The sequence below is a fragment of the Solanum pennellii genome, chromosome 2, assembly GCF_001406875.1.
Source record: "Solanum pennellii chromosome 2, SPENNV200".
Taxonomy (NCBI): Eukaryota; Viridiplantae; Streptophyta; class Magnoliopsida; order Solanales; family Solanaceae; genus Solanum; species Solanum pennellii.
In genome coordinates, this window is record NC_028638.1 from 45538666 (window position 1) to 45552059 (window position 13394).

At 28.7% G+C, this 13394-nt stretch overlaps 1 protein-coding gene and 1 pseudogene across 1 annotated transcript; both read left to right on the forward strand.

Annotated features, from left to right (window-relative positions):
• Nucleotides 1-1944: 1944 nt before the first annotated feature.
• Nucleotides 1945-2835, forward strand: LOC107009245 (annotated as a pseudogene).
• A 4591-nt stretch (nucleotides 2836-7426) lies between these two features.
• Nucleotides 7427-8888, forward strand: LOC107009242 (phospholipase A1-IIgamma-like). Its single transcript, XM_015208546.2, has 2 exons — nucleotides 7427-8064; nucleotides 8147-8888. The coding sequence occupies exons 1-2, from the start codon at nucleotides 7474-7476 to the stop codon at nucleotides 8750-8752; spliced, it is 1197 nt and encodes a 398-aa protein (XP_015064032.1). The 5' UTR covers nucleotides 7427-7473; the 3' UTR covers nucleotides 8753-8888.
• The last annotated feature ends 4506 nt before the right edge of the window (nucleotides 8889-13394 follow it).

Sequence of the window (13394 nt, forward strand, 5' to 3'; positions counted from 1 at the left end):
AGGGGAGGGGGGCTGGGGGGAGGGTGGTCAGGGATTGGGTGAAAAAATAAAATTTTGATATTGAAAATATTTTTATTTTTTAAAAAATTGATGTTTTTCCAAAAAAATGTAATTTGAAATTGGAAAAAAGATTTGGAAAATGTTTTCCTTAATTTTTGAAGGGAAGTCATTTTCCTTAATTTTGAGGAAAATGAGTTGATTTGGAAAACATTTTCCAAAACTTTTACCGCAACCAAACATGGGAAAATTGAAAAACAATTTCCAGAAAATGTTTTCCGTCATACCAAACACACTCTTAATTTCTTGCGATTTTAATGACTTGAGTCAATTAAGCGATTTTGATGGTTTATGAGAGAGTTACGACATGCTTATTAGTAAGATGGTATAAGACTTGTAAAAATAAGATGGGCAGCTTCTTCTATAATTCTCCCACATAATATGAACAATTTCCTCACATTGAACTTGCATTTCTCAATCATATGATCGAGAAGACGAGCTAATATTGTTACTTTGAGCCATTTGTTGCTCAATATCCTCCACAACTATATTTTCATGCTCATAGACCATAAATATTTCATCACTTTAACAATCGATATTGGTATGTGTTAAAGTGACTATGTTGATGAGAATAATAAATTTATGTCGGTGAAAATAATAAATTTTTTAAAGTAATGATATAATTATAAATTTTATTGACGTATGACAACAATAGTTAGTAAGATATAAATATTGAGTTGTTTTAACAAAATATAAACTCGTAGATCAATTTTTGTGTTAAAAATCTCAAATTATGATACGATATTCCCAAATCATGATTTTTGAAGAATATGGAATCACATCTCATGATATGGAATCATGAGATGGAACCAGCATAAAATCGCATGTAAACGTTGTCAATCCCACGACCGCATGGCCAAATTTCTACTTATAATAAAACATTTTCATCGTTTACTTTTATTTGTTCATTTTAAATTTGCTTCCTTAAAAAATAATTATAAATATACATATTTTGTTATAATACCTATTAATATACGTTTAGTGCTATTAGATTTTGGATGTAATTTGAAAAATAAGTTACTGATGCTAAAACATGACTTTCCAAAAAAAATTCCATCTATTTTAAAAATGATAAATAAAAATAAATTTTTATTTTAAAATAATAAACCAGTAAAATGAAACGATGATGTGCTAAGTGACGTTATTTTCTATTTGTAAAGTGTTCCATTTTCCAATGATCATGTAGTTGAACCCGGATATTCCAAGTTGGCATGATGGATTTCCAATCCCTATACATTTTCCCAAGCCACTTTTTTTTATATTTGTTGTCTTATGGGGTGGATTGGTTATACAAGAAATGAGTTTAAATTTAGTGCACTAACAATTCGATCATTTTTTACAATATCTACAAGATTTGCTTAAACTATAGATGTACCAAGTTGCCGCTCACTGTACCAAGTTGTAGTTTTTTTTAATTTTAATGCTACATCAAATTTACCATCAAAATATAAATATAAAATATTTTTATATTGCGACTTGCGCGCATTTGGTAATTCAAAAAAGTAACTACGAGGACTTAAAAAAATCAATACTTATAATGGTGAAATAATAAGTAAAAAATTAAAAATTACTGCTAGTTTAAAAACTAGCCTAGGCGCCCTGCGTAGTGGATTCGCGTACCACGCCAACGAGATTATATAGCGGCAACGTAATAAGGCTTTAAATAATTGATTACGCATATTTTGTTATGGAATAATAACCGAATCCTTTGTATTTTCAAGAGAGAATTTAATTATATGGAAGTTTGATACGCGTATTGATTGAATCATCTGAGAACTCTTGGATGATGACCTAGTTAACAATAAATAAAAAATTACAAGCATATTACATAATAAGCTAAAAAATGAAGTTTCTTCACTATAAATTGGCAGTTGAAGATCGGCAAAATGAAGAACCATATTGTAGAAAACCAAAAAAAAAAGAAAAAAGAAATACATAAAAAGGGAAAAGAGAGGAGTGATATGGCTGGCATGGCTGAAAAATGGGAGGAACTTAGTGGGAAAAGCAATTGGGATGGGTTATTACACCCCTTGGATATTGAATATATCATTTAATACGGTGAACTGGCTCAATGACACTTTTATAACAGAGAGAGCATCCAAATATGCGGGTATTCGATGGAAAATTTCTTTACTAAAGTTGGACTTGACCCAAACAAGTATCGAGTGACCAAATTTTTCTATGCCACCGCATCCATTCCACTTCCTGATGCTTTTATTACAAGATCATTTTCAAGGGAAGCATGGAGCAAGGAATCAAATTTTATGGGTTATGTTGCTGTGGCTACTGATGAGGGTAAAGTTTCACTAGGAAGAAGGGATGTTGTTATTAATTGGAGAGGAACGATTCAGACACTGGAGGGTATTAATGAACTTCAATTTCTACTTGTTCCAGCACCCAAAGTTTTTGGTAATGGTGGTTTGCTTCCTTTGTTTCAACCTTTGGTGCATCATGGGTTCTATAACATTTATACATCAGAAAGCGCCCGTTCACAATTTAATCAGACTAGCGTTCGGGTTTAGGATTTAGGACTTTTAGCAGGTTTTAAACTAGAAATGAATCGCGATATCTCACATGTCAACAAAGAGTGGGACATACTGAAAAACGAATATTGTGTTCCTGCGTTTTGGTGGACTGAAAAGCACAAAGGAATGGTTCAACAAGAAAATGGATCTTGGCTTTTGATGGATCGTGACGAGTATGAATTCTGAGTCTGGGAGTTTAGAATTCTAAACATGATCACTAATTGTTTGTTTCCTTCTATATAATGTTTGAATAAATGTTTTAAGCTTTGTGGAAATCACATCCTATAGTATTTATGTATTATAGTTCCTCTTTTCCCGGAGGATATTTTAATTATTAACAATATTTTAATTACTATTCTTTTGCTACAGCTGTTTTTGTAACTCTGTTTTATTAAATTTCTTCGAATGCTCTTTTCGTCTTTACTTTTAGGAAAAGTATAATCTCATATAGATTTGTTTTTGTCTCTAATTCGTAAATTTCAAATAAAGTTGAGATTTATGGTCAACCATGCTCATGATGAATGGATAGAATAAAAAAAATTATGCTAGAAACTACATAAAGGTATATGCAAGTAATTAATCACGATAAATAAAATAATTAAAGTTTGATAATAACATTTCCTTTTTTAGTAAAATCACTATATATATCATTTATTTATATGGTTTCTGGCATACAATTTATTGGTGGAAAAACTTAGCAAAGTTGGAAAGTTTTTGTTTGTTAAAATTTTATAGAGGAAATTTCAAAAATAACTAATTTTAGAGATGTAACCGGACTCCTTAGCTAATGTAACTCTATGTTAGAAGCAGGAGAGAGGCAAGCAAGATTGAGAGTAGGTCTAGGTATTCGATTTGTTCGATTCGATTTATGAAATTTGGTTCGATTTTTCGGAATTCGATTTGAAAAAATACAAATTGAAACTGAATTGAAATAAATTCAGTTCAGTTCGGTTTTAGAATTTTGGTTAATTTTTTTGATTTTTACATATATGAAACACTGATCAGTAACACACTACATATTAATGTCTACTACTACACTACCTACTAGGTACTACCTACAAATTATGTGCACTTTATAAGTGACTTGCATTATTGCATACATACTAAGTGCAGTGTTGCACTAGTGCTTACTGCCCGGCACTGTTATCCTGCATTGTTGCACATATACAAAGTGCAAAAACTAAGTGTACGTTGCACGAGTGCTTACTGCTTGTTCTTGCTCTTTAGGTCGATGACTCACCGCCTCACGCAGTCACGAACGTGCGGTTGTTCTTCACTCGCGCAGTCGCAGAAGGGCAGAAGGCAAGGCAGTACTTAGTTTGGACTTTGGTGTGAAATGTGATTATGATTAGGGATTTAGGGTGAATAAGGATTTAGGATATTGGGCTTAGTTGGGTTACTTAACACTTGACAGACAATAATAGGTAACTCTTAAAAGTTAAAAATATATATGTAGTAAATATATAGTACATAAATTCAATTTTTCGGTTAATCGAAATAAAAAATTTTAAAACCGAAAATCGAGTCAAATTACTATAAATGTTAAAATTGAAAATCGAAATCGACTGATTTAACAAAAAAATTGAAATAGAAATTTTAAAAAAAACAGTTCGATCGATTTTTTCGATTTCGACCAAATTATGTCCAGCCCTAATTGAGAGAGGGGGAGTTGAGCGAGATCAGACGGAGAGAATGACATAATTGACTTATACATCTGATTGATAATTGTATCATAAATACAATTAGTTTGTATAAAAAAAACTAGTTACTAGAAGGATGAGAGAGATGAGCATATTGGGAGAAAGGGGAGAGAACTGACATAGGTTAAGGAAAGAAGGAGAGAGGCGAGAGAGATACAATTGATTTGTATATCAAATAATTTATGTAATTATTTGAAAGTATAAATAGAATTAGTATATCTGGTAAAAATGTATGTCGAATAAGGTAGTTTTTCCTTTCAAGAAACAAAATAACTCTCAAATATATTTTGATGAGAAAATTTCATAAAGCACACTAATTTATGTGTTAATTACTCAACGAAACGATAACTTAGGAATAGCAAAACCTAGCCACCTAATTACTCTGTCACTTTCCTCTGTAACACCTCATAATTCTACTCTAATGATTCAAATCATTTGTTATAGGTGTATCAACTTAGATCAAGTGATAAAATATTTGTTCATCTATGTCAAAGTCTATTTCCAAGTGTGAGAAGTGCATCGCTTGTGGTTTAGAGTCATAATGAACCTCAATACAAAGTCAAGTTCAAAGCATTTCAATTGACTAAGTTTTCACTTGAGTTCATATAAGGGTCTACTTAAAATGAACTTAAGTTTTCACTTGAGTTCAGACGACCAAATCTCACCAATTTTTGTTTTCTTTTAGGGCATTTTGTCCTAAAATCTTTGGGGAATTATCTAAATATCCATAAACGTATAGTAAATACACTTTTCATTATTAAAGCTTCTTATTCTCAAAAAATTGGTTTTATTTTGCAGGACCTCTAGGCATACGAGATGAGTCAGATATTATGAATTCATTTTAGTCTTCTAGTTATAAAACTGACGGTGAAAATGGGTTTCGATGTTGGGATGGGTGGTTTTTTTTTATTTGATAAAAAAATTAGGTAGACTAATGAAAATTGACTATTTAATGTTTAGTTAAATTTTATGTCATATTTCTATTAATGAAAGGGCATTTTTGAACCTAAAAAAAATTAAGGACATTTTAAAACCAATACGAAAGGAATGTATTTTTAACCATTTCTAATAGATAGAGGGCATTGTTAACCCTTTTCCCTATAATCAATGATCTTCAGAGCATCACTACCAGGGATGATCACGTGGTCTTCGGGTGGTTCACCTGAACCCTCTGGACAAAAAATTACACTGTATATATAAAGTAAATTTTCTGTATTTATGTAGGTATATATATTTTGAACTTCTTCAATAACAAAGAGAAGTTGAAGACTCAGTGACAAGTCCCTTGAAATTAAGTTGTATGTCATTGGTTCGGATCCCATTTAAAGCATTTTATTCTTTATTTTTCAGTGCTAAAAGTGTGATTTTAAATCCAAAAGAATTCAAAAATTTCAAATTTTAAAGGCTTATTACATATTTATATTTTTATTTTTTAAATCTCCAAGAAAAAATCTTAGATTCGCCACTAATCACTACGTATTGTATATTGTGAAAAGAGGATTAATAGAATGTAAATATATGTAGAATTCTCATGTGATTATTACTCCCTTTGTTTCAAAAATGATGACCTAATTTAATTTGCAACTGAGTTTAAGAAAAGAAGTTCAATCTTATGGTTTTAAATTAAAGATATATCAAATATATCAAAATGTCCTTTAATTTGTGGTCTTAAATATGTCATGTGAAAAGTCAAAATTCAGATATCATCAAAAAGATAAAATGATAATTATTTTTAAACAAACTAAAAAAAATAGAATTTTTCTTTTTAAATAAAGGGAATATTTTATTTTTGTTTGTTTGACTAAAATATTTCAATGATCCCCCACATGCTTAAATCGGGACAAGTTGTATGTCCCATGTGGTATATTGATTTTTCTAAGCTACTCATTATTTTATTTTTATTTTTCTGACCTATCATGAAAGGGATTAGCTTAGTGGGTAGATTGGTACTACTAGTCACTAGATATGCTTTTTAATTCAATACACTAATAATTCAAAGTGTTTTTTTTTACAATATCAATATGATCTCCTACATGCATGATTGAATTGCGTATTCCAAGAAAGTTTTACGATCTTCTCTATCACGTGTTTCCTTTTTAATTAAATAAAAAATATTATATTTTTTTTATTTTTAATTATCATAATTTTTTTATTTTTTTAAAGAATAGAATAATAAGATTTTTGACTAACAGTTTATAATATATATATTTTATTATATTGATATGCAAAAAAATTATATTTTATGATATTTTTTGTATATGAAAGTTCTTCATTTAAAATATCGAATTAATGTAATTTAATATCACTTTGAAAAATTTTTCAAATTGACTTTTGAAAAACAAAATATGACGATTAAAAATGGACAAAGAAAGTATTATATTTCTATATATAAAAGTAATTTAATTTTAAAATATTTACTTTACTAGATAATAATTTATAGCCACAAATGTGTAAATTCATTTTAGATTACAGTTTGTAAATGCTAAATACATTCAATATGATAACCACCAAGAAAAGACTTGCTACATGTAATTTTATATAGTAACTATGGTTTGGTAACTCAAGAAAAGTTACCTACAAAAACATAAATAATGTATCAATAATGACAAAGTTTAAACCCTTCAGAAACACGGGAAACGATTCTAATCTGCAAAAGATTTATATGCCTATTTATTTATTGAATCATTGATATATGGCGGTGAGATAAATAGTATTAGTTTTGTTTGATAATCAAATAAATTATAGAACCAAAAATAAATGAACTTATTGATAAGAGTCGGGTGAATTAACTTGTGACAGATTTAATTTATTAATCTAACTCATTTTAAAACGTCCAAATTTAATCTAGATCCTCCAATTTGACATGTTTTTTTAAACTTGTGACAGATTTAATTTATTCATTTTAACCAAGAAGAGTATATGTGCAGTTTTATCCTTACCTCTGTATATTTCCATCCCTATATGTGACAGCTCTATATATGTTTATGCCCATAAGGTGATGATAAGGGTACAGCTTTATCTAGTTAGAAATTATTAGTAATTTTTAGTATTATTGCTTGGCCATTTCAATTATTGTTCTGCATGATAGAAACAAAGTTGCACTATAAATTCAAGGGCTTAACGTTGATCAGATACCAAGGGGAAAACAAAACAAAGAGTGAAAAAAACATAAAAGATCAAGAAAAAGAATAATGGCTTGCATATTTGCTGATAAATGGGAGGAACTTAGTGGGAAAAACAATTGGGATGGGCTATTAAACCCCTTGGATCTTGATCTTCGTAAATATATCATTCATTACGGAGAATTGGCTCAAGCAACTTATGACACTTTCATCTCAGAAAGAGCGTCTAAATATGCAGGAGCTAGCAGATACTCTATGGAAAACTTCTTTACTAAGGTTGGACTTGACCCAAAAAAGTATTGTGTAACCAAATATTTCTATGCTACCTCATCCATGCCACTTCCTGATGCTTTCATTACGAAATCATTGTCAAGGGAAGCATGGAGTAAGGAATCAAATTTTATGGGATATATTGCTGTGGCTACTGATGAGGGAAAAGCTTCATTAGGAAGGAGGGATATTGTGATTAATTGGAGAGGAACTTTGCAAGTATTGGAGTGGGTTAATGACCTTCAATTTTTACTTGTCCCAGCACCCAAAGTTTTTGGTGATGGAGGTTTGCTTCCTTTGTTTCATCCTTTGGTGCATCATGGCTTCCATAACATTTATACAACTGAAAATCCACGATCACAGTTTAATAAAACATGTGTTAGGGATCAGGTGCGCGCATCATGTTAATGCTTTTACTTCATATATTACCTATAGATTCGATCTAACAATTCAATTCATTATTTCCTTTTAGGTAATGGAAGAAGTGAAAAGATTGGTGGAGGAATATAAGGATGAAGAGGTGAGCATAACTGTGACTGGACACAGCCTAGGTGCATCACTTGCAACTCTGAATGCAGTTGACATAGCTTTCAATAAAATCAATAAAGCAAGTAATGGCAAGGAGTTTCCAGTGACTGCTTTTGTATTTGCAAGTCCTAAAGTTGGAGATGTCAATTTTCTCAATGCATTTTCCAAACTGAAGCATCTTCATATCTTGAGGATTCATAATTTATTGGATATTGTTCCGAAATACCCACCCATTGGGTATTTTGACGTTGGGCAGGAGATAATGATTGATACGACAAAATCTCCGTATGTGAAGCCTCCAGGAGAACCTGTGAGCTGGCATTTATTGGAACCATATTTGCATGGAATTGCTGGGACTCAAGGAATTGGAATGTCAGCAGGTTTTAAACTAGAGGTGAATCGCGATATTTCACTTGTGAACAAACAGTGGAACGTACTGAAAGATGAACATTGTATTCCTCCCCTTTGGTGGTCTGAGAAGCACAAAGGAATGGTTCAACAAGAAGATGGAGCTTGGCTTCTCCAGGATCGTGATGAGTATGAGTTCTGAGAGATCAAACCAGTTGGATTTCAAATTGTTGTTTTGTTATTTCATGTATTGTTTGAATAAAAGGTTTTCCTGAGCATGGGGAGACCGCATCCTGTTTTTTATATATGCAAATCGTATTATGGTTCCTTTATAACAACAATATGAGTTCTTGTCAGTTAATTAACTAGCTCTAACTTATTTAAAAGATGGACAATCTTTTTTAGTCTACGTATTGATGCAAACTTATAGTTACAAAAAAAAATTAGAAAATTCATATACATCTATAGTTGATTAGGCGGTCTATCTGTGCAAATTATATTGAAAGTTTGTTTGTTTGTTTTTAATATATATACACGATATATGAGCATCAATGTAGTAGGATGTTGGGCTGACCCAAATAGTAAGGCTTGGTGGGCTAATTTCTATCCGGAGATGGGTCACAGGCCAAATTGGAAGAATGGGCTGCGTGATCCTTAAAGTGGGTGACTATATACCTTTACCCAATCCTAGAACTTTTAAGCCCGTAGCAAAAAAGGAAAAGGAAATTTTTCAAAATGACAATATTTTAGTTTCTAATGGATTCCCTTAGCAAAAGTGTAATTATTTCTTTAACATATCAATATTTTAGTTTGTTAAGAGCTGAGTTATGTATTTTTTAAAAAAGGAGCATTTCGAATTCAACATCAAATTTTACACCAAAGTCTAAATTTGGTGTAAAATTTGACATTTTGAGGTTCAACCCAGATCAATTTTACACCAAATTTTGTGTGACACTATTCATCACACCAATTCACTTTTTGAATATTTTAAAATTATTTCATTACCAAACTTTTAATTAAACATTAAATAAATTGTATGTTTTAATTAAATCTCTTGTATATTTAATTATTTTTATGTAATATTTTTATAATATTAATTTTAGATATAAAATTTAGGTTTTTTATAAATTAATTTTTGTATATATGACTTTTTATATAAAAAAATTAAATTTATGTTAATTTTACTATAAATTATAATTGACATAGCTACAATTAACCTTCACAAAAATTTAAAATGCAAACATATAAATTTTAAACAAATAATACGATATACTTAAAAGTAATCGAAAATATTAAACGTTCAATAAAATAGTAATTGACATTCACTATGAATTACTACGGGAAATGTTTTCGAAATAATTTGTAATGAAAAGAGATAAAAATATATTTTTTTGATGTAAAATTTAGTGCAATGAGGACCAAAAATAATGTTGATACCAAATTTAATATAAAATTTGATATTTGGATTGGAGATGCATTTCACAAGCCAAATCATCAAAAAAAGAGAAAATGATGAGGGAATAACTGAATTTGCAAGCAATCAAAAGAAAAATAAAAATTCAAAAACCCCAAAAGATGGTAAAATGTAAAAAGTAAAACTTACCAGACAAGAAAGAAATCTTTTTCTGCTTTTTTATTGCAGAACTGGAAATGCCAATTTGTCACATTTCTTGAAAAAAAGCCAAAAATCAAGTAACTGCAATAGGAAAATGCAGGGGTGGTGGGACAAAATTTATTTTTTTCTTTTTTGAAAAAATAAAACAAAGAAATAACAGAGATTGAAGAAGAAATTTGAAATCGCACAATTTTTTTTTATATCGAAGAATAATTAATGAATACCATTGTTATAATCTATTTATTTTCATCATAGATATTCGTAATTAATTGTAATTAACAAACTATAACATCTAGTAATTGTGTTATTAAATTTTTTTATCAAAATACTGTATTATGATTTTAGGACAATGTACTATCTAGTTAATTATAAAGATGATAATTTTATGTCAAACATATGAATATTTTTAATAGTTTTTAAAAATTATGAATATAAATTATATTTATATTTTATTTTTAGAAAAACACTAAATATGTTTTAAAAAACTATGACAAAATACTATTGAAAATTTAATCCAACTCTAATTTTTTAATTTTCTTATTATTAAAAATCTATAATCAAACGCTAACTTAATTACAAAAATAATATATCATTCAATATGGGGAATCAGCTGGAGCTACTTAGTTACAACACCTTCATTTCAGAAACAGTGTCAAAGTATGTGGAAGTAAGAGGAGCGGCTTAACCATAAAGCAACTAAAAGAATTATTTGAGCCCTCAACTTTTTTCGAGTCCTCTTCTTTTTTAAAGATGTATATTTTTATTTTTATATAATTTTTTTCAGTAAAAATTACATTTTTGATATTCTTAATTTATGCTCTATAAATATGATGATCTCTCCTGAAAAGGAATAGTTAAAACAAATTGACTATTAAAATAATACTTAGTAATTAATAACTTCACATTTTTAAGAAATTAAATAATATAAATGTAACAACCTCTTATATTTTTATGTAAAAAAATAATATTTATTTAAAGATTGATTTTAGACGCCTAATAAGATCTTATTGAATTTCGAAGGAACTCCTCTTTACTAAAGTCTAATTAGACCTAGAAATGTATGGCCATATCGTATAATAAAATGAAGGGAAAAGGGTCTGATATACCCCTTAACTTTGTTATTTGGAGCTGATATACCCATCGTTATAAAAGTGGCTCATTTATGCCCTTACCGTTATACAAACGGCTCACATATACCCCTGCCGTTACAAAATGGCTCACATATACCCTTCATTTAACGGAAGTTAAAAAATTAGTTTTAAATTTATATTTATTACTTATAATTTAAAAAAAAATTATTTAGGGATATATATGATTCTTCTATCAAAGTTCAAAGTATATTTTAATTTTTCTCATACATAAATTATTTTTTGACTTCTTTTATTATAATTATTTGAGTTTCTTATTCTTAATTTTTTTTCTTACATTCCTTAGTTTAAAGAGAAAAAAAATAAAACTATTTCTTTTGTGTGTATTATAATTTAATTTCGTATTCGAAGAAAAAATTTGGTCATCTACAATAAGTTTTACAAGAATATTAGTGAAACATAAATAAATTTGATTATCAAAATAATAATTATAAATTAGTCACTGAAACAAAAAAAAAGTCAAAAAAAATATGTTTGACGAGGATTAAATTTACTCATATAGAATTATATTTTTTAGAAAAAAAAATAAAAATTTAGATTAAAATTATTATTTTTTTCATTTCCGTTAGAGGAAAAGGGTATATGTGAGTCATTTGTTTACAAGTAGGGGTATATATGAGCCACTTTCATAAAAAGGGGTATATCAGCTCTAAATGACAAAGTTGAGGGGTATATCAGACCCTTTTCCCTAAAATGAATTTTCTTTTCCCTAAAATGAATTTTATGCGATATTGTCTTTTCTGCTTCTTGGGGCCTTTGTGTTAAAATATGGACAAGAAATTAGAAAAGAAAGCAAACTATAAGAAATGTTGAATGAAAATTAATTAGGACCAGTTATAAGAAATATTGAATGCAAATCAATTGGGTATATTTCAATATACTTGATTAGAACTTGTAGTTATGGAACATCAAATGTGTCAAAAATTAATAATAATTTTAGACTAGTAATATAGATTTAACTTATATCAAATTTAATAAATATTTCATGAGACTATAGTTGGACGTTGTTATTTAAGTTTTATCCACTTCTGACAAGCAGACAGAATTTCCCGACACAAAATCTTTTCATAATCTTTCATTTAAGTTTTGTGAAATTTCAATATCTAATTTGTGATTCTATTGGGATGGAGTATATTTGTTGGGTCAGTTATTATTGCTCGAATCTTTTAATTGGTTGTTGCATCACACACATTTTTTTTGAAAATAGTAGTAGTAACTTCAGTAAGAAAATAAAATAAAAATTCAAAATAAGGCTTTTTTAACATTCACGACTTCATTCAACAATATCTAAAGTTGATTTTAACGAGTCATATAACTTCAAATCATTAATATGGTCTTGGCTCGTTGGGCCAATCTGATCTAATTCGTGATTTGATAGAGTTGGATTACGATTTTTAATCTCATTTAAGAAAATAATTTTTTTGTCTGGCTTGAATAAATGTGCCGATTTGTGGCCTTGAAAAATATAGATAGGGTTGACCCGTAGGTCAAATAAAAATAAAATAGAAAATTAAAAACAATAAGAATCTAAACTCAAAATCTGTTTAAAGTTCGAAATATTACAATTTAAATACAAATTATATTTATAAAATATGTACTAAATAAAATAAAAATTCTTTAAAATTTCTAAGAAATCACTAAATAGGCCGTAGCCTATGGAATGCAGTCATATTTTTTTGTGTTTTGTTATGATCACTAGAAAACAATTAGGTTAATATTTCTATTTAGTTATTTCTATTTTTATTTAAAATTATAGAAATAGTAACTATGTGATATTGTCTTATCAAATTTTATGATAATATTGTTTAATTAAAATTTAATATAAAAAATTATGAAAAGATATACTTTTAAGAAAAGAGGATTAGCTCGGCAAAGTTCGTAGCCCACATACTTGTGGGCTAATCGATCATAATTTGGTCCACATTAAAAATGGGTTAGCCTAACCTGATTCGTCAAATTTCAAAACCTATATGAATTAGCTCGAATGAAATGGATCAGCCCATATTGACAGCTCTGATTGAACTTCTAAGAAAAATATTCATTTAGTTTCACAAGACTTTGAATCAAGACTAAAATTTTGA

Excerpts from the sequence above, each read along its gene's own strand:
- LOC107009242 (XM_015208546.2), top strand. The coding sequence starts at position 7,474 with ATGGCTTGCATATTTGCTGATAAATGGGAGGAACTTAGTGGGAAAAAC. Across the intron at positions 8,065-8,146 it reads AAACATGTGTTAGGGATCAG|GTAATGGAAGAAGTGAAAAG; the intron begins GTGCGCGCATCA and ends ATTTCCTTTTAG.